The sequence below is a fragment of the Lygodium microphyllum genome, chromosome 24 (genome assembly GCF_053477565.2).
Source record: "Lygodium microphyllum isolate KBCC chromosome 24, Lygodium_microphyllum_v1.1.10, whole genome shotgun sequence".
Lineage (NCBI taxonomy): Eukaryota > Viridiplantae > Streptophyta > Polypodiopsida > Schizaeales > Lygodiaceae > Lygodium > Lygodium microphyllum.
This window is the reverse complement of record NC_141158.1, coordinates 117,992,127-118,013,865: the sequence shown is the minus strand read 5'-3', so window position 1 is coordinate 118,013,865 and position 21,739 is coordinate 117,992,127. Positions and strand designations below refer to the sequence as shown.

The window sequence follows — 21,739 nt, the reverse complement described above, 5'->3', positions numbered from 1 at the left end:
AAAGTGGGCGATTGTGAATTGGGTGAAAGCATTTATATATTTTGGTTGTGCATTACCGCCCTTCCCAGTGAACAGGCCAGTTACACAGACAGACAGTCACCAGCAGACGGTCAGCCAGTCACAGGCAGTTTTCAGCAGCACAGGCAAGTGAGCAGCAGGCGGGTGGCCTGAGGCAGTTTAGGCGCTGTCCCACTTGTGGTCCTCATCGTTACTGTACTTAAGTTTGAGATCTCAGGCTGAGTGCATACACACACAGCCCCTTGTACCCTTCCCGCCCCAACTTGTTTAGTGTTCAGACCTCTTCCCTTTTCCATTCACACACTCTCTCTCTCTCTCTCTCTCTCTCTCTCTCTCTCTCTCTCCACATCCAATTATCACAATCAATACATGCATCTATCCACATCCATAACACTGCACTCTGACAGGATATCAAAGCAGTGAAGGGCTGAATCTGAAGTGGACAGACCTAAAGAGGAATGGAGACTTGTTTGCCGTTTTATTGGAATAGCTGGAGAAGTGCTGAAAAGGCTGCATTTTAGCCTTCTAGAGAAGATTTCGAATTTTTATCACCTATGACAGCAACTTTTCCTCAAGGTTGCGGCAAATGAAATCCTAGCCGGCTGCATTTTCAGAGCCAAAGGGGGACTACCCAGCACATGCAAAGACTATTTAAGGCAAGAATAGGATCCTCGAATAGGGTGGTAAATAACCCAATTTAGCACTAATTACAGCAAGTAGGCAAGCGCAATCTAAGAAGACTCAAGCACATTGGGACAAGCTAAACACTCTCATTCACCTATTCATCTACCTCTCTTATATTCCGCAAATAATTGCTCATGTGAAAAACATGACAATTGCCAAACAGGATATGGCTGCACTTGGGGCAGCTATATGCAAATGACACCTACAAAGGTGGTATCTCTAAGATGCAAATGCGGATCTTGAACCCTGACAAGTTTGCATTGAAAAGGATCACATAAACAAACTCTAGAAACTACATATAGAGATTCTCAACAATATAAAGGTGATCTCCTCAAAGGACATGATTGTCACCCTTCTGGCATAGCTATCACCCCAGTACAATGGTTTGTATTGTTCATTAATCATTTCGGGGCAAGTTGACACCACTGATCTCAAGAGGCTATTAGAGATCAAAACACAAAAGACAACAAGAAGGGTACGGACAAAAAGGACAACATATCCAAGAAGGAGAAGGACACCAACTATCACAAATATGGCAAGACAAGTCATTTGAAGGAGGGTTACCTAGAAAACGGCATTAAGGAAGACAAGAATGAGAAGTCCAAGGAGGACTCTGAGCCATTTGGAGTAGCTGCTGCTCCAACATCTTTGGCATTTCTCCATCTAGAGGTGTTAAAGACACCATCATCCGACGTTATGCTAATGGCTCCTCACACTTGTGAATGGATCCTAGATAATAACACTCTCCGCCACATGACATCCTCCATAGAAAGAATTTACCATTTCATTCAATGCAAGGTCAAGTGGCAAGGTATCAAATGTCCATGTTCCGTCCTAAAGTGTTGTTTTTTGCTATTTTAAGTCTATAAACTATTGTTGTTGATCTTTCCTACCTGCTACTACTCAAGCAACTTGATTCTAGAGCAAATTAGACTATTTTCGATCATCTACATCTTGTATTTTGTGAACAGCAGCCCACATTTTACATTTTTGTGGCACTCATGTTTGTCATGTCTTGTCATCTCCTGCCTATGAGCCTCAGTCTGAGTCAAACAAGGACTTTAGGAGCTCTGACCTGTCTGTCCCTTGTTTTGACTAAGAAGATAGTTCATTCTAGAACACTCAATTTATTGCCTTTTTAATGCATTTTCTCCTCCAATCGAGATTTTGTATGCATTTCCCAGGCAGTTTATGCATACAATAGTTTGCCTTGCTTGCCGGACGTTGTCCACTATTTTTGGGATTTTTTTGATCATTTTTGGTATTTTTACGGGCATTAAATGCTGGTTGGCTATATTTTTAGCCCCAGATTATAGGTTGGCCAGATTTGGGGGTATTTGGCTATTTAAAGCCTTCCCCCACTCAATTCGAAAATCATTCATTCATCTTCCTTCTTTCCTAGCAAGTGCACACTCCGACACCGTCATCTTCCTCAGCCGCCGATGCTGCAGACATCATCAACCTGATCAAGTATCCTCACTAACGCTATGGGTTGCGTGCAAGGACTAGTCAATCTCCATCCACTTTTCAAATTCCCGTTTGTATCAGCATTCTTTCTTGTTTAATGCAGATTTCATTCTTCTTTTCTTGCAATCTCTCTTTATCGCCTTGTCTCTCTGTCTCCATTCCTTTTCGTTGCACTCTCACCCGGTATCAAAGCATGGTATCATTGCCTAAGAGAGACACAAAGCTGAATTCGCGCGGAGTCGTCCACCTTAGACTATCAAGCAACCTTGCCACATCTACGTTTTGCTGAAAACACAGCTTTCTTCTTAAAGGTGACAACTTCTTTATGCGAACACCAGCATTTCTCCCCCAAGCGAACCCTCTGATCAACTTCTCTGTGATCTCATAGCCATTTCCTCCTGTTTCAAGGCTGTCTACTATCAAAACACTAATTTCTTATGGGTGTCTTGTAAGGATTTTGAAGATGTCTTACCACCAATTTTGTAGCATTGATGATATAGATAAGGACTTTTCTCAACTGTCATGAGGACATGTTTTTTTGAAACCTCACTTAACATGTGGATTAATTTTTAATCACATGATTAAGTAAATGTTACACATGTGAGGTGCAACAGGGGCTAAAGTAAATTTATAAGCCCTAGACTTGAAGAAATCACGAGATATCAAAGGCAAAAGTTACTATAAGTTATACCACACAGATACTTCATGGTATCTCGTGCCACTTGTTGGCCTAGGTCATTCATTTGGCCATAAGTGTCAGTTAGTGTCACTAGAGAAGTGGCATTTAATGGTACCTAACACCAATCTGATGGTCAAAGATAGCGCAAAGACACTGAGGAATGAAAGTTGCCTAGCCAATTTAATTATTGGCCAATCAAATTATTTTTCAGGACACCAAAATAATTATTAGATCAATTTTCAATATTTAAAGATTAAAATTTAATATTTAATTATGAAAAATGCTGAAAAAACCATTTTGAAAGGTTGCCACTTATTAAAAATGCCCATGCGAGACTGAAAAACGTCTTTAGAAGCTAGAGAGAGAGAGAGATTTTTATAAATTTAACCTGCAACAGAGAGGGAGGGGAGGCTGCTGGTCTAATTTGCAACCATTGAGAACCTTCTGAGGCTACCAAGGGCAGGAGAAGACCAATCAACAGCAAGAGAAAGCATCTACAAGCTGTTGAGACAGGGCAGCAGAAATAAATGACTGATTTTCTTTAGTTCTTTGCATCTACAAGTTGTTGTGGCAGGGCAACAGCTGCATTTGACTGATTTTCAGTCATTCTTCGTGACATAACTCTGAATTTCCTCTCTCTACAGCTTTCCTTCTCATCTCCCAGTCATTTCACAACCTCACTCCGAAGATCTCAATATTTGGACCCTTGGAGGCTGAGAAATTTCAGATTTCTTTGTTGTAAACCCTAATCTGCAACAGAAATTAGAGTTTAGCAACAGCCTCGAGAAGCATGCCAAAAATTGGAAGCCCCAAGACTTGGATTCAACAGGGTTGAAGTTGTTTTTAGCCTATTCAAGTGGAGGGACAAGCAAATAATTGAATTTGGGGCATTTTTCCATCTCCATCAAAGCGCGTAAAGGCCAATTATTTGCCCGAAATCAAGGGGCAAATCAGATTAAAGACTTGCTGGTGATTTTGAACAGCAAGGGAAGTTGGAATACCGAAAGGGATTGGCAGAATCCCATTGTAAATCAACTTCTTTTTCAATAAAGCTAAAGAAATACCGAAAGGGGCACCAATTTTGGGGCCAATAGGGTGTGCATTGTCCAAGATCAATAGGTAAATTTGTATTTTCAGATTTGCATTAACTGTTTGCTGTTGTAATTAAGTTGTAATCAGGGATTTACGACCCATCCACGGAAGGAAGGCTGGTTTCATAAGCCCTCCTCCAAACTACGGCAAGATTATCAAGCGAATCATGAAGAACAAAGGTCATCTAGCCATTTGTTCGAGAATAGCCTCCTTCCCATTCTCTCCGTGTCTCACAGAAAGCTCGTTCCACCGGCCTCCATATGCTATCCATGGCAACCTCTATTCAAATGCCTATACTCCTTTCTTTACCCAAAGAGGACCGGCTTGATGGTTCAAGCCACTCGCTTTGGTCGCATAAGGTGGAGTATATCCTTGATACCTTCAATCTTTGCGAGTTTGTTACAAACCCTATTCCCTGTCTAATGGAGGATCCCACCATTGGATCATCGACGGATTAAGTGGCCTTATGGGATCACCTCAATTCTAAAGTCTGATCTTTTCTCTTTATGAGCTTACAAGATTTTGTCCTAGTGCATGTGCATAGGTTGTGGAAAGCAGTGGAAGTGTAGACCAAGCTTGCTTCTTTGTACCATCACGAGACATTTGCCCACCACATTACTCTCAAGAAGAAATTACAGATGCTCGATGTTGATGATTCTCCTTCCATGAAGGATCATATTCACAAGTTGGAGGATACGAAGAATGAGCTTGTATTTCTTGGCAAGATAATCTCTTCATAGGATATGGCTATGATTCTTTTGACTCACATGCCATCTCCCCAGTTTGATGTCTTTTACACCGACCTTCTTACATCAATGATTGTGAGAAGCTTCTATTAACTTTGCCTAGCTTGTTTAAGAGCATGACTAGCACACCAAAGAGTTTGCCAATGGATCCACCTCCACCAAAGATTTGTTGCAAGTTCAAGAAGGGGGAAGAAGATGAAAGGGAGATGAGGCTAAACAACAAGAAAGTTCTTCAAGCTCTAACTCCGACTCGAAGAAGCCTCAATGCCCATATTACGAGAAGGGGACACATCCAAAGGACAAATGTTGAAAGAAGTATCCTCGCCTTCGCTCGGGAGCGACAGATGGACCTAAAACATCCGAGCCTTCTACCTCTACTCCGGTGGTTACCCATGAGTCCGTGTTCCTTCATATTGTTCAATTGGAGGAGCCTTTTTTAGTGGTTTCCTTGTCTTTTAAGAGACCCTGGCTGGTTGATAGTGGAGCTTCTAGCCATATGACTCCACAAGGTGATTTGTTGCAGAATCTGTGCCCTTTTGAGGGTTCAATCATTGTTGGTAACATTGTATCGTGCCTATTTGTGGTGTTGGCGCTTTGCCTTTGTTTCCTGACTGCACTTCGAACTTCCTTTCATAGGCTCTCGATGTTTTGTGCTTGGGCTTTCCACTCCTCTCAGTTTATGGCCTTATGAGGCTTGGTACTCAGGTTATCTTCACCAAGCAAGCCATTTGTATTGAGGATTCTTCTACATGGGTTGTTATCATGACAAGTTGGCAAGAAAGCAAGCTTTACAAGTACAAGCTCCATTTCCCTTCTCTTATGTAGGGTCCTCTGAGGCAATTACCTATTGCTCCACCCGTTCTTGCTTGTGCACCACCTATTCCACAAGCTTTTTCCCATTCCCCACCCCCTCCTCCAATGTCCCTCGTAGCCCCCATCCTTTTTAGGGGGGCACTCGATGCGGCTGGGGATTTCTTGGCTCCTGCTGTTTAAAGAGGGGTTTCCCATGATCGCGAGGAGCTTCTTCATCGACAGTCTACCTCAACAGACTTCATTGACATTGGCATTCCTTTTGCTACCCCAGGATTTGTTTCTTCTTTGGCCTTTCTCCACGTCCAGAATTTGAGAGGGGGTGTTAACAATCATGTTTACCATGCCTTGTCATCTACAACCTGTGAGCCTCATTCTATGTTAGACGACAACTTTAGGAGCTTTGACCTGTCTGTCACTAGTTTTGACTAAGGAGGCAGCTCATTCTAGAGCACTCACTTATTGCCTTTTCACTGTATTTCCTCCTCCGATCAAGATTTTATATGCAATTTTTGCATACAACCACCTGCATGACATTATCCACTATTTTTAAGATTTTTATGAGCATTTCACATTTTTACCAACATTAAATGCTGGTTGACTATATTTTTAGTCCCAAATTTTAGATCGGCCAAATTTGGGGATAACTGGCTATTTACAGCCTCCCCCACTCAATTGGCAGATCATTCATTCATCTTTCTCCTTCCCCAGCAAGTGCATACTCAAACTCTATCATCTTCCTCCATCTTCAATACTACCATCATCATTAGCCTAATCTAGTGCCCTCATAGACGCTGTGGGTTGAGTGCAGGGATTGATCAATCTCTTGCTACTTTCTTGTTTCTATCAATATTCTTTCTTGTTTAATGCAAATTTCATATTTCTGTTCTTGCAATCTCTCTCTATCCCCTTGTCTCTATATTTCCATTCCTTTCCATTGCGCACTCTCACAATTTCACGTTATTTAAATCTCCAACAACTACGTTTAATGCCATTACTACCTACAGTTTTTCATTACAAATACGTGTATTTTCTTGTTTCTAATCTTGGGCACGTTCGACGATAGTATTTTCGAGAATTTCTTAGTATCAACTAATTGAAACCTTCGCACTTGCTTAGATTCTAGCTATATTTGATAATATCTTCCATATTTCAGTAGTTGTTTTTGTGATCAGCTATCTTTACACTACATGTAAACTCCTAATAGTATGGTCTCTACTATATTCTAGCTATATTTGCTATCTCTCCTCTCTCTTTGCTTTATCTTCTCATCTTATGCTCTCTAAATGGCACCTCCTTGTGAAACCAGCCTTTCTTCTTGGAATGGGTGGTGATAACCAGATTTAAGAGTTAATTACAGCAATAATTAAATGCACATAAAATGAAATACACACTTTACCATAACATTCTTGGACAGTAGACACCCTGTTGGCCCCAAAATTAGCGCCCCTTGCGGTATTTCTTTAGCTTTCATTCAATTGGAAGGAGTACAACCCGAGATTCTTCAATCTCCTGCTAACCAATTGCTCTTGATGTCATAAATGTCCAGCAAGCCTTTTGGGTCATTTGCCCCTTGCTTTACCCAGGACTTCTTCTCCAATTTGACCCTTGGCTGGCCAAATGCTGCCCCAAATCAATTCGGGATGGGCTGGCTCCTAAAATCCCTTGATAATCTTCAATTATCAACTGCTGATTTCAATCCCTTGAGCCTTCAATCTCTGGCACGGATCCCAAGGTAGCTGCTAAACCCTAATTTCTGCTATGAGTTAGGGTTTACTGCAGAAATTGCAAATCAGCCCACCAAAAATGACTAAGATCTCCTCTGAATGGCTGAGAATTCCTGAGAATGGCTGAGCATAGGCTGAAGGAGATGAGAGAATGCTGTAGAGAGAGAAAATTTTGAGATTTGTCGCGAAGAACTGATCAAAATCAGTTGCTGCCCTACTATACCAGCCCCAAACGAATGCACCAACAATAGGAGCATCAGAGACTGTGATCATTAGGAGATAGTGCATCAGCAGCAATTGTCAACTTCCCAAGGTCAAGAATATGCAATCTCCATCACCAAAATGGTCTCCAATGGCTGGGAATTGGCCCCAAAAGCTGTCAGCAACAGTCCAACACCTCTTTCCAACAGCTCCAAAATGCAAAAACGAGATTTCCCTCTCCCTTCAGCCCTATTTAGCCTTTCCCCCACTTGCATGGGAAAGTTTTGCCAAGTGGCAGCTTTCTTAATCAATTTTCAGCAATTTCCAGCCATTTAATTAATTTTCGGAATTAATTAATTCTGAAAATTAATTCAAACCTTAATCCATGCCCAGAAAATTGACCTTGCCCATCCAAAAATTAATTGGCTAGGCCATTTGCAACCCAAAGGGATCCCATGCATTAATTGACGCTTGGACAAGCATTAATCCATTGATTAATGCCTAGTCCCTAGTGTCACCACTGACACTTAATGGCCAATTAATGGTCCTAGGGGCAAACTGACACCAAAATTCACCTAGAATCTAACAAGTGTAACTTGTTACAACTTTTGCCTTTGACACCCATCTTTTTCACAGGGTCCTTCGGTCTTCAACTGTGAGAAAGTAGCTTGCATCTCACATGTGCAACACGTGCATCTTTTAATTGCACATTTGATTAATCCTTTAATCAAATGTCAATTAAACATAAGCAAAGCATCAAATTTTCACGTCCTCGTGACACCTTGCTACTCCACTGATGATGAACTTCATGGACCTAATTAACTGACCTCAAGCGCTATTATGAAAGCTTGGTTTGTGCAAAAGCAATCACAATGCATGATTTCAAGAGCTATTATCTAGCTCTGGATTCCCACTCCTCTTCCAGATGATTGGGATTGCAACAACTAGAAGGAAGTTGCACTTGCATGGGATATAAATGATGCTTGAGCATATTTTGCTCTTTTTTGATGCATAGCAAGGGCTACAAGGAGTTAGCCAACATCATGGAAGAAAAAGAAAAAACAGAAGAAGCAAGATACAACCTTACCCAATGAGTCATCAGTCCCCTCAAACTCCAACTACAATTCAAATCCCTCAACCATGACCCGAAAGAAGTCATCTTCTACCGAGAAAAGTATGGTTACCTCTCTTGGTGATGCAGGCATCCCTCGCAACTCTCCAATGCCACAGAGAGAGAGTGAGAAGGTGGTAAGGTGGGGCAATTGAGCTTCGTCTATACAAGTATATAACTGCACAGAGTCTAAAGAGAACTATTCCCTAATGCATTGACCAAAGTCTAGCAAGCTTTGAAATCTCGAAGCTCGGATTGGCATACAAGTTCATGATGGGTTGTTCTTTGATAAAGAGCAAAACTAACTCCTAGTTCGAGCTCACATGGGGGGATACTTTTGGCGATCAAGCCAAAGGTAGGGAATCCATGGTCATGTTGCTTAGAGGCATTGCTAACAAGATGGTCACATATGCTATTGGAAATGCATTGTTTGATAAGTATAGAGAGTTGCTATGATTCTTCTCTATTTTCAAGAGCTCGTATGATCAACATTGACATCAAGTTCTCTCTCAAGCACCTTGGTGGTGGCTTGATTATCATCCCCTACTTGGGTACCAATGGTCCATTCTTATGGTCATTGTTGTATGTACTTCGAATCATTATCATTGTATCATTGTATTGTACCACATCACCCATAAGCTAAGAGGGTGGTAGCAAATTAGTCAACTCATTTGCGAGTCTGTGCATGTGCTATTAAGCTAAGCACTATATTTCTGACGGTGTCTTGTGTCGTGTAGGCTATTACAACAGTTTCACATGCTTCCACCACTACAACCAATTCTAACACAAACATCTCATCAAAGTCCATCCATCCTAATGGGCATACCCTTTGGCAACAAGATGTGCCATGTAATAAGGCTAGAGTGGAAGACAGTTAGGTCAAAAGAGTCATGGCCATATTCTTCGAATGGATGATCCTACTGAGGGAAAAAAGCTCATCCCTCATATCCTCTAACCTATTGATGTGATCCTTCATGAAAGAAGAGACATCAATAGCGAGCCTTCGTAATTTCTTCTCGAGAAATCCAATGGGCAAATGGCTCTCCAAGTCCTCACTTTAGCAATGATAATATGTACACAACAGAGGAGGAAACACGAACAAGGAGAGAGAAGGGAAGAGAGACTACATGAAGAGAAGAGAATCTACACTAAACACTGGAAGAAAGCTGAATACAAGAAGAGGACTATTTGGTCCCTACACGCAACCCAAGGCATCACTGAGGACACAGAATCAAGGTGAAGATGAAAGCAGCACTAGAGATGGAGGAGAATCACGAAATAGGAGTGTGCACCTACCAAGGAAGAGAAAAGAATGATCTACCAACTAGTGGTTTTGGGGGGTTGGGAGGAAGGGCCAAGAATCTGGCCAATTGTACCAAAAAAAATGTGGAAAATACAAATGAAGGTATCATAAATGCCAAAAGGACAAACAGGACCAATCCCAATCTAGGAACGTTGGTCACAGTCTATAGGGGCTGCACAAGCCAAGAAATGCTGAAACTAGCCTTTCTTCTTGGAATGGATGGTGATAACCTGATTTAAGAGTTAATTACAGCAATAATTAAATGCACATAAAATCAAATACACACTTTACCATAACATTCTTGGACAGTAGACACCCTGTTGGCCCCAAAATTAGCGCCCCTTGTGGTATTTCTTTAGCTTTCATTCAATTGGAAGGAGTACAACTCGAGATTCTTCAATCTCCTCCTGCTAACCAATTGCTCTTGCTGTCATAAATGTCCAGCAAGCCTTTTGGGTCATTTGCCCCTTGCTTTACCCAGGACTTCTTCTCCAATTTGACCCTTGGCTGGCCAAATGCTGCCCCAAATCAATTCGGGATGGGCTGGCTCCTAAAATCCCTTGATAATCTTCAATTATCAACTGCTGATTTCAATCCCTTGAGCCTTCAATCTCTGGCATGGATCCCAAGGTAGCTGCTAAACCCTAATTTCTGCTATGAGTTAGGGTTTACTGCAGAAATTACAAATCAGCCCACCAAAAATGGCTAAGATCTCCACCGAATGGTTGAGAATTGCTAAGAATGGCTGAGCATAGGCTGAAGGAGATGAGAGAATGCTGTAGAGAGAGAAAATTCTGAGATTTGTCGCAAACTGATCAAAATCGGCTGTTGCCCTGCTGTACCAGCCCCAAACGGATGCTCCAACAACAATAGGAGCATCAGAAACTGTGATCTTCAGGAGAAAGTGCATCAGCAGCAATTGCCAGCTTCCCAAGGTCAAGAATATGCAATCTCCATCACCAAAATGGTCTCCAATGGCTGGGAAAATGGCCCCAAAAGCTGTCAGCAACAGTCCAACACCTCTTCCCAACAGCTCCAAAATGCAAAAACGAGATTTCCCTCTCCCTTCGGCCCTATTTAGGCCTTTCCACACTTGCATGGGAAAGTTTTTCCAAGTGGCAAATTTCTTAATCAATTTTCAGCAATTTCCAGTCATTTAATTAATTTTCAGAATTAATTAATTCTGAAAATTAATTCAACCCTTAATCCATGCCCAGAAAATTGACCTTGCCCATCCAAAAATTAATTGGCTAGGCCATTTGCAACCCAAAGGGGTCCCATGCATTAATTGACGCTTGGACAAGCATTAATCCATTAATTAATGCCTAGTCCCTGGTGTCACCACTGACACTTAATGGCCAATTAATGGTCCTAGGGGCAAACTGACACCAAAATTCACCTAGAATCTAACAAGTGTAACTTGTTACAACTTTAGCCTTTGACACCCATCTTTTTCATAGGGTCCTTCGGCCTTCAACTGTGAAAAAGTAGCTTACACCTCACATGTGCAACACATGTGCATCTTTTAATTGCACATTTGATTAATCCTTTAATCAAATGTCAATTAAACATAAGCAAAGCATCAAATTTTCACGTCCTCATGACAAATGCACACCAAAAACCTAGCTAAAGAAAAAAATGCATGCTCAAATAGAGTTGCCTTCTCCATCAAAGCACATGACAACCATGTCAAAGCTTCTAATGTCCTCGTCTAACTCAGACTAAGGCTCACAAGTAGGAGATGAGAGTGCATGACAAGCATGACTACTAACAAAGTAAATAAAGCTCCTAAAATCCCCCATCAACTCAATGATTAAGTCTCACAAACAAAAGGCAACCACACAATCTACTTGTTGACACTCCATGCCTAAATCTTGAGCGAGGCTAGAAAAGACATCTCCATCCAAAGGCAAGGTACTCAGCACCATAGAAGTCTTGAAGGCCTCCTTTATAGGAGCCTAAGACTTATGTAAAGGTTCCAAGACACAACACTTACTTCTTAAGTAATTGCACCAAAACCTAGAATCCCCAGAAATGTCCTCTGATTATTAAATATTTAAAAAACTCAACATTCAATGCAGCCAATCCAACAACTAGTAATGGCTACAGAGTAGACTTCGTAAAAGGGAGAGATGGAAGGCTCTCCTCTCAACACTCCAAACCATGAAGATTGATCAAAGTCCCAAAACTGTTCAACAAACCTAGCCAATGAAAGGCCAAGGTCCAAGTTGGAAAGATAATGAAATCACTGCACATGCTGATGAGGAATCTCGTTAATGACAAAGGCATGGAAACCAGTAAAAGCAACAAACAAGTATCTCATTAATTCTCACATTGGCAAATAGGATTGGACCTTGGCAGAATCGGCAATGACAGTATCACTGGGGAGAAGCATTGGCACTCTAGTTATAGTCATGGCTCAAAAAATTTAATCAATCATGAGCTAACCTCTTCCCATGGAAAGATTCCAAGCCTCCACATAAATCATAAGTGTGATCCACTAGACAACCATATGTCATCGAAAATGGCTGAGCTGAAGCAAAGTAAACACTCCTCTTCGATGTGATACTCTCAAAGAAACACATCCTTGACAAACCTCCCTTCCCTCCAGCCCCAAAAAAACCTCTTAGTAAATGATGCCTAAAAGTATCCGAGGCACCACTGCTGTCACCAAGTGCCATCACATGTAACCTTCACACAAAAGAGCCCAGTGAAACACGTCGAACTCAGAATATTCACTTCCGTATCAGTAATTTGATTCAATTAGTTAATGCTTTGAGCGGATCCCGTTGGGAAAAACTCCTAAACTCTATTATACAGTCGCATGTGAAGGCAATAGTATATATGAACCACCATACATGCTCATCAAATACCTGAAAACTTAGTGGCTCAAAGCCAAGAAAGATAGCTGCTTAAAGACCAACAGCCCCATGAAACTGCCCAATCTTGATATAACCCCAACAACCATTGGCTGTCCTGTGCATCAAAATGGAAGCCATACAAAAAACACTGGATAGAATGGTGCTATTCATTCTAGTCCCTTGTCGTTTCATATGAAAGAAAGTCGCCTCCAGTTCATGCTCATCAAACACCTGAAAACTTAGTGGCTCAAGGACAAAAAAGATAGCTGCTTAAGGACCAACAGCCCCATGAAACTGCCCAATCTTGATATAACCCCAACAACCATTGGCTGTCCTGTGCATTAAAATGGAAGTCATACAAAAAACACTGGATAGAATGGTGCTGTTCATTCTAGTCCCTTGTCATTTCATATGAAAGAAAGTCGCCTCCAGTTATGTCCATAATGCAATAGACGAGTGGCTTTATTCCACCACAAATTTGAAATAGTATAATCAGTATCGGATTAACTGCCATGAGTGTGGAAAAACAGCAAACTTGATCACAGTGATTGAAATTTTAAACACCGATAGCAGCAAGCTTGGACAGCGTGCTGCTGCGACATGAGTTGCCTAGTGTCAAATCAGAAAGTTGGTGTGGTTGGTGTCAACTTAATTCATCACCCCGACAGATATAAAATATGTATTGCAATACTCAATCCGTCATGATAAAAGATGCAACATGGTAATTAGAAATGAACGACCAGGCTTATTCATCACAGCCAAGAGACACGACATATCTGTAATATGGCAGGTATTACCATTTCCGGTTCGAGGAGGGGGTGTAGCTACAACCGCTTGCGGAACAGCGGAGAGTTTTCTGTGATGCAAGGTCTGGTATAGGGAAGAAAGCCTGCCAGTGGCTATAGGTGCCACCCCAATCCAGCGCATGCTCGTGGGAAGGGCCGGGGGACGGCGCCAGGAGAAGGGATGCAGGGTGCGGCCGAAGCTGGCCTTCTGGAGGGTAGCCATGGTACCAAGGTATCGGAGGGCGGGACTCTTGCCGAGGCAGACCATCTTCTCGGCAGCCGCCATCAGAGGGAATCAACAGGACTCTCTCTCTCTCTCTCTCTCTCTCTCTCTCTCTCTCTCTCTCTCTCTGTGCTGGTCGAGCAAAGGCACCAAATGCTTGTTTTCAGTGGAACCTTTCTTCCAGATGGTGTGGCAGCAGGAAAAATGACTGTTTTGCAGCTGCAGAAGCTTCTGGAAAAGATAAATGAGCTTCGGTGCAGTAGCTTCGAACCCTAGCCACAAGCGCTCTGATTTTTTTCCTGATCGTCCCTTCCCTTTTATTGCTCGCTCTCCCTCTCTCTCAGTCTCTCGTCTCTTCTCTATTATGATCTTTTGACGAGCCAGTATGTATGCTCAACGTCACTCGATCATGGCTGGCTAATCAAGCCCTAAGGTATAGATTTGTATCCACTGGACGTGTGGCAGCGGCCTCTCCCTCATATGCCACAAAACTCGCTTTGTCGTACCTAATACGTTGTGGGGCTGGCACCATCCTTGTCCAAAGACTTTCAGCCTTGCCACACCTAAGCATATAGACTTGTCTGGTGTGAGGACTTCACACTTGCAGGACTTGTGTGGTGTGAGGACTTCAAATTTGCAGTCACGCACAATTCCAGTCGTAGAGAGAGAATGCAAAAAGAAAGGGAGAGAAAACAAAAAGCAGGAGAGAGAGTAATATGGACTAATCTCCAATTGACAACTCCACCAAATCCATGGAGTACCCATTCACTCTTTAACTACTAATGGCCAAGTTTCACAAGTTAGAGCCAAGTCACACAAACTAATTTAAGTGAACGGAGTCAAGAAAGTAATGTTTGAGCATGTGTGGCCACCTGTCTTGGACTGCTAGCAGATGATTTCGAGATTGGGCAAAGTGCATTGAAGTGCCACTGAAAAAAGAGGGACTAGAATTAACTAGGAGAACTTGACCACTCCATTTCGATCTGTGCTAGTCCTGCTCTTCGGCGCTAGTGACAACCCACACAAGGAAAGAGACAAACAAAGAGCGCAATTCTGCTAAAGCCCTTGGGAGAGAGCGCTCCTCTAGCCCATGGCATGCAAATAGTAACGCAGAGGAAGCTCCAACAACCGCGGCGGTTGCCATGTAGATTACATACCATCTTCAATGGTTCATCCAAGTAAACAAAAAATTTGTATTCATCTAAATCCTTCATGAGATGTAGTGCTATACTCTCTCTCTCTCTCTCTCTCTCTCTCTCTCTCTCTCTCTCTCTCTCTCTCTCTCTCTCTCTCTCTCTCTCTCTCTCTCTCTCTCTCTCTCTCTCTCTCTCTCTCTCTCTCTCTCTCTCTCTCTCTCTCTCTCTCTCTCTCTCTCTCTGTGAGTATGTGTTAATTTCCTCATATTTATGCATACTATCTTAGCAAGATGGCATGTCTCAAATTCTAGATTCGTGCATAACACGATGCAACGTCCACATAACAACATCATGATTTGTTGATGCAAAGTTTCTTATAGAGAATCCTATGCATGGCATATTTCTTCAATCTATGAATTTTGTGCGCAAGTTTGAATGGATGATTTTGCAATTGAAGAACATGCACCTCACAATTCTTCAGCTCCATACATGCGTCTAGCGCACATGGGTGTATGTGTGTATGTGAAGAATGTACATATTTCATCAAAGCAACTGCTTGATACAATGCACTATGTAACCTTGGGTATCACCTATATTATTCAATCTATGCATGCAAGTTTAGGGTTCTATGCATGGTGGATGCTTTTGCAACAACAACAATTTGAAATAGTTAAATCTATTTGTGTGTATTCATTTGTTGTTAGTAATTTGTGTATCTCAACTTGTATTCTTCTCCCATCAGCTTCTTTTCAAATGTGATGTTTACTCAATGTGATAAAATAATGGGGATCAAAACAAGCATTAGTAAAATTGTTATTCGGATGTTTATAACAAGAAAATAAATCTTCTATGCCCAATCACAAGATCTGAAATTCTAAAGGCACTTCTGCATGTCAAATACTCTACACATCATGTGCTTAGTCCAAATTTTTCTCCATTTGCATGCCCCAAGTTGAAGGAGATAAAATCATTGCATTTGCATGCATCATGTTTTCCTTTCTTCTTCAAGATCATCTCACTTCCTCTTGTCCTAGTTTGTCTTTATCTTTGAATTCGTCTTGCATGTGTCTTTTTAAACTTAGTCGTCTACGCTTTCCTTGATTATACTATGTATTCATGTAATCTTTGATCTTATCTACAATGTTTAGCGTTTCTCCATCTCTCATAGAAGGGCAAGTCTAATACACAATTTTTATAAAACAATAGTTTAGATTTTTACATTAGAAGATGTATATTGATGGTGTTATCTTATTAATAAAATTAGGATTTATTTGGATATCAAGGTGCATTCACTACAAGATATAGGCCTTATACCGACGTTAAAAGCGACGAAAAATGTAAATAAAGAAATTTGCCCCCGTCGTCGCAAAAAGCGCCGTTATTGGCGATGCCATAGAACAGTCAGTAGTAGCGTCGTTATCAGCGTCGCTATTTGCGTCGGTATTAGCGTCGCATTTGCGACGTTGTTACTGACACTGATATGCGACTAGCTAAAGAAAGAGAGAGAGAGAGAGAGAGAGAGAGAGAGAGAGAGAGAGAGAGAGAGAGAGAGAGAGAGAGAGAGAGAGACACACACACACACACACAAGATGTGGAAACTCCAATGATCACAATGTGTGATCAGCCTTTCCTTTATTCAAATGCCACTAAAAGAATAAAGAATGAAGTGACAATGATGGGCGACTGCCACTTGTAGTGTACAAGTGTACGGGTAATGAATACATGATGTAGGTACTATTAGCGTAGCTAATACATGGGTGGTTATGCATAGGTGCCTTTACCGCCAACATGACCAAAATCACAACCCACCCTTGACCCATCAAATTCGAGTATTATGATTCCTCAAAATGCAAATGTTACAGACACGAAGCATGCAGCCAAAAAGAAACAGAGGAAGCCCGAGTCAAAAAGTAAATGGAGAAGCTCATTCTGCACAGACGAGAAAAGTGGAGGAGAAGGCGAGCTCAGAAAAAATGTAGAAGAGCACTGAATATTCTAACAAGGTGCTTAGAATGGACAAAGGAGAGCACTGAATATTCTAGCAAGGTGCTCTGGAAGAACGAAGGAGAGCATCAAATATTCTAGCAAGGTGCTCTGAACGTCCTAGAGCAAGGAAAGCGTAGGGAGTAATGTAATTCATTTTATAAGAGTGCCACGCTCCCTCTTGTGCAAATTGTAAAGTCTAAACAAACATAGGTGAAGGGATAAGGCAACTAGAAGGGAATAGGGAAAGAGGACCTTGGCAAGGTGCTCGGTCATGTAAAAAAGAGAATGGGTGCATGAGGGATTTAGGGTTTGTATTTTTAAAAAAAAGTTGAATGAGAAACTCGTTCTTTGGTGTGTGGCAAAAGTGGCCTCTTCTTCTTCTCTTCTTCTATATCTTCTTGCTTGCTTGTGTGTGTTTGAGAGAGGGAGTGTGAGAGTGTGAGGGAGTGAGTATGTGAGGGCAAGGGATCTTGGAGAAGAAGCTCTCCACATCTCCTCTTTTCTTCTTCTTCGTCTTCTTCTCTTGTCTCACGCATAGCTATGGAGGATGGAGCTTGGAGGTGGAGGCTTAAGGTTGCTTGATCGTGCATCATGAATCGTGGAGCTATTGGTTTGCTTATGGGAGGAGGCTACTCATTCGAGCATCAAGGTAAGCTCACTACACCCCTATAGGATCAAAGGTGCGTCGGCTAGGTAAGAGATAGCCATTTGTGCTCGCCTGAAATGTTTGAAGCAATAAGCAGTCCATGGGTCTTGGTGGATGAGTGTGAGCTTCCATTACATTTTGGTTATGTTGTTGGGACCACGGATTCAAGCTTGAGCACTTGCGTGCCTCAAATCAAGCGTCAAAGTAGGGTTTCATCCCTGAATCGGTGGTTGATGTAGGTAGGAGACTTGGGAATTTTAATATTTAAAATAAGTAAGTATTTTGGGTTTTTTATGAGTAGGCAAGTAGGATAAATCATTTCAATATTTGGGTTTTGATTTTTGTTGCATTTAGAGTAGGATAGGATCAAGAAATCAAAGTGAATCACTTTGGGGTTGCTACTCTAAAACAGGCCCAAAAAGGGCACAAACAAAGGAAAAAATGAGAAAAAAGAGTGCTTGAATGTTACTACCACAAGGGGAGTGATCGGAGAGGTTAAGGCTAAGCGGAACAAGGATTTAAGGCCCTAGAGGGCAAGGGGGAAGTTCATTTTCACCTTTAGCACGAGAGAGAGAGAGAGAGAGAGAGAGAGAGAGAGAGAGAGAGAGAGAGAGAGAGAGAGAGAGAGAGAGAGAGAGAGAGCTTGAATTTCGAGCGAATAGATCGGATTCACAAGAGTTTTTTGCTCATACCGGGTATATAGAAACCTTCATGTGTATCCATTCTTGTATTTTGGAGCTCATTGCATGTTGGTGTGACCAAAATCATTACCACGAGTTGATTTTTCATCTTCACAATTTGCATGTGCCGCAATTGGACACGGCTTGCAGGGTCCGACTCCGAAAATCAAACAATTGATCGCTCAGACTTCCTCAAGCTATTCGATTGGATGCTAGACATTCGATCTTGAAAATCGGACTACCCCTTACTCGTCCAATCGGTTGTTCACCTTGTTCGATTCGGACGATCAGACACATCACAATCGAACACCTCCAAAATCGGACTCGGATGCTCAGCCACCATCGATCACTCGGATACACTATATAATCAGATCAGTCTAAATCAAACACAAAACAATCGAATGCTAGAATTGGACTAGTTTGAATTAGATGCACGGAAATTGGACAGTTGAAAATCAGCAATCTCCTAGTTTGCTGTTGTTGGATGTATGTTGCTATGCTTTGCAAAGCTTTCTGCGCCAACTTTCTTTCCTCCTCAACATCTGCAATGATGTCTTTTGATGGTCTGTGCCTCATAGATCTTGCTTAGCACTCACAAGCTTTTGGCCTATGCTTGGGCGATAAGGATAGGATGTGGTACACAAGCTTAGACATTGTGGAGCACACTAATTTCAATGACCTCAAGAGTCTCTTCATAAAGAAAAATCCCCACTTAATGAATGACCCACTAAGAGAGTGGTGTCTGCCATATTCATCAATGGAATACATAGTGAGGAACTCTACAAGGCCTTGGCAGGAAACTCAAGCTTGTAGAGAGATGCACTAGCTAGGGTCTTTGAAGAGGCCATACAAGTGGATGACTATCTAAAGGAGAGAAGCTCTAGGAGCTCGAATTGAGAGACAAAGCTGACTTTAGAATTCCAAAAAGGGCAACAATATCTAGCGAACGGTCAACCCCAAGTAACCAAGATAAAGGGAATGGCGCTAACCCAAGCTCGGAAATAGTAGAGTTTAAAATGGAGCTAGCCAAACTACGTCTCGCTAGGAGCCAAAATACAAGGGCAAGTGAGTGAGCCTATAGAAGGATCCACCAAAGTTAAGGAGGTTAATCTAGCTGAGGAAGGGAAGACGTCTCGACTTGTTTTTATGGCTGACGACTTGACCGAGGAAGAGGAGGCAACTCTTATTGCTCTCTTGTGAGAGTACATAGGCGTACTCTCTTGGTCCTTCAATGAGCTAAAAGGGGTAGATCTGAGTGTAATGACTCATAACTTCCTGATGACAACCGATGCAATGCCGGTCAAGGCATCCAATGAATCCAAAACATGCTCATGCTATCAAAGAGAAAATTGATAAGTTGCTAAGAGCAAGATTCATTTATGAAATCAAGCACACGAACTGGGCATTACCCATAGTGATTATGATGAAGAAGAATGGAAAAATCAGAGTGTGCGTTAATTACAAGAAAGTCAATGCTACCACGAAGAGAGACAATTATCCACTCCCGTACACTGAGCATATACTCAAGAGGGTGGTGACACCTACAATTTCTTGGATGCCTTATCCAGATACAATCAAGTGCAAGTGCATCCGAATATCGACACAAGACCGCATTCACTACCAAGTGGGACATCTTTGCCTACGTAGTCATGCCCTTTGAGTTGACGAATGCACTAGCCACATTTCAATGGCTCATGTGTGCCATTTTCAAATACATTCTTAGCTGAGAGAAAGAGGTATTTGTTGACAATTTATGTGTCCACTCTAATTGGAAGGAATACCTCAACAAGCTCTAAGCAGTCTTTGGAAGATGTAGATTGTATTGTCTCTAGTTGAACCCCTTGAAGTGCCAATTCTTTTGGGTAAAGCATGGATGCATCCTAGGACATGCGGTGTCAAAAAATGCATCGCCACCAACTTCTTGAAAGTTAGGGTTATCGTTGACCTTCCACTATTAAACCGACTATAAGGGAGTTCAGTGCTTCCTCGGTCATACAAGGTACTATCACGATTTGTGTTAAACTATGCATTAATTGCTAGGCCTTTGTAAAAATTATTGGTTATGTTTGAATGGATTGAGGAATGCCAACACGTATATGAAGAGTTGAAGAAGGCTTTACCCATAGTACCAATTCTAAGAGCCCAAACTAGACCATAACCATCCACATTCATATTGACGGCTCGAAGTTTGCCGTAAGAGCTGTGTTGTGCCAACTTGGTGAACACAATTTAGACTATCATGTGAGCTTTGCTAGCAGGCAACTCACGAATACTGAAATGAAATACTCCGCCTATGGAGAGGGAACGGTTTGCCATGGTGTTTGCTGTAAGGAAATTTTGACATTACCTATTGGCCACACATTTTTTCTTCTTTGTTGACCATCAAGCCTTGCTTTACCTTGTTAACAAATGCTATTCTATGGGATGCATTGCTCGATGGCTAATTTTGGTTCTCGAGTTCGACTTCTATGTGATTGTATGCAAAGGGAAGCAGATTACATGACCGACCACATGTCTTGCATATCCACAGGAGAAGCTGTTGGACAAGGCATCACAGATGACTTGCCTGACGCACATATGTTTCACTTGTCTAGTGAAAGGGACTTGTTTAGAGCTAACTTGATGCTATATTGGGCAAACGATATAGTGAGCATCGACTACCTGAAAGACCCAACTTAGGTGACTCATCCTTAAAATACAACCCTATTAGTTGATATCAGGACAACTCTATAGGTTAGGGCATGATGGCTTGCTGTGTATGCGAATATGAGATGCATGATGCACTTGTAGAAGCACACGGTGGAATTGCAGGAGGACACTTCAGCGGAGACATGACGGCTTGTAAGGTGCTATAGTCTCAACTGTGGTGGCCTACTCTTTTTCAAGATGTAGTATGATTTGTAAAGCACTACGACAAGTGCCAATGAACCAAGGTGCCTGTTCATAAGGACAAAATGGAGCTAAGTCCAATCATTGCAAGTCAACCATTCGAGAAATGGAAAATTGACTTCATTGGGCTGATTAGTCCTGTGACATAGTACTCACAAGCCAAGTACATTATCATTGCTACAGAGTATCTCACAAAGTGGGAAGAAGCATGAGTCACGAGGAAAAATGATGCTAGAACCACTTCTAAGTTCCTTTGGGAGCAAGTAATCTCACGATTTGGCTACCCCATTAAACTAGTTAGTGATAAAGACACACACTTTATTAATGAAGTAATCGCTCACCTCTTGTTGACCTTTTTAATCATCCATCGAAAATCCTCACCCTAGTACCCTAAAGTGAATGGCCATGCTGAGTCTACTAATAAGATCTTAGTGAATGTCCTGACCAAAGTAGTCTCTACCTCGCATAGTAATTGGGACAACAAACTGATGGTAGCCTTATAGGCCTATCGAACAGCCTATAAAACAATGATAAGACAGACTCCCTTCAAGTTAATCTAAGGTACGAAAGCCATTCTACCTGTAGAGTTCTTTGTCTTGAGCCTAAGAGTAGCCATCCAAGAGAGGTGGGATGAAAAGGAGACAGGGACGAAGTGCCTAATCGAGCTAGAATGCTTATCAGAGACTCGACTTCTA

General features: G+C 41.8%; 1 protein-coding gene across 1 annotated transcript in view; it reads right to left on the bottom strand.

Moving 5' to 3' along the window:
- LOC148015560 (presequence protease 1, chloroplastic/mitochondrial-like) overlaps positions 1–14,148 on the bottom strand; it is a 41,513-nt gene extending 27,365 nt beyond the window's left edge. Inside the window, exon 1 of the mRNA XM_087665818.1 lies at positions 13,497–14,148. Coding sequence (XP_087521944.1) covers positions 13,497–13,770 — 274 coding nt within the window. The 5' untranslated portion in view covers positions 13,771–14,148. The remainder of the gene's footprint in view (positions 1–13,496) is intronic.
- Positions 14,149–21,739: the final 7,591 nt, after the last annotated feature.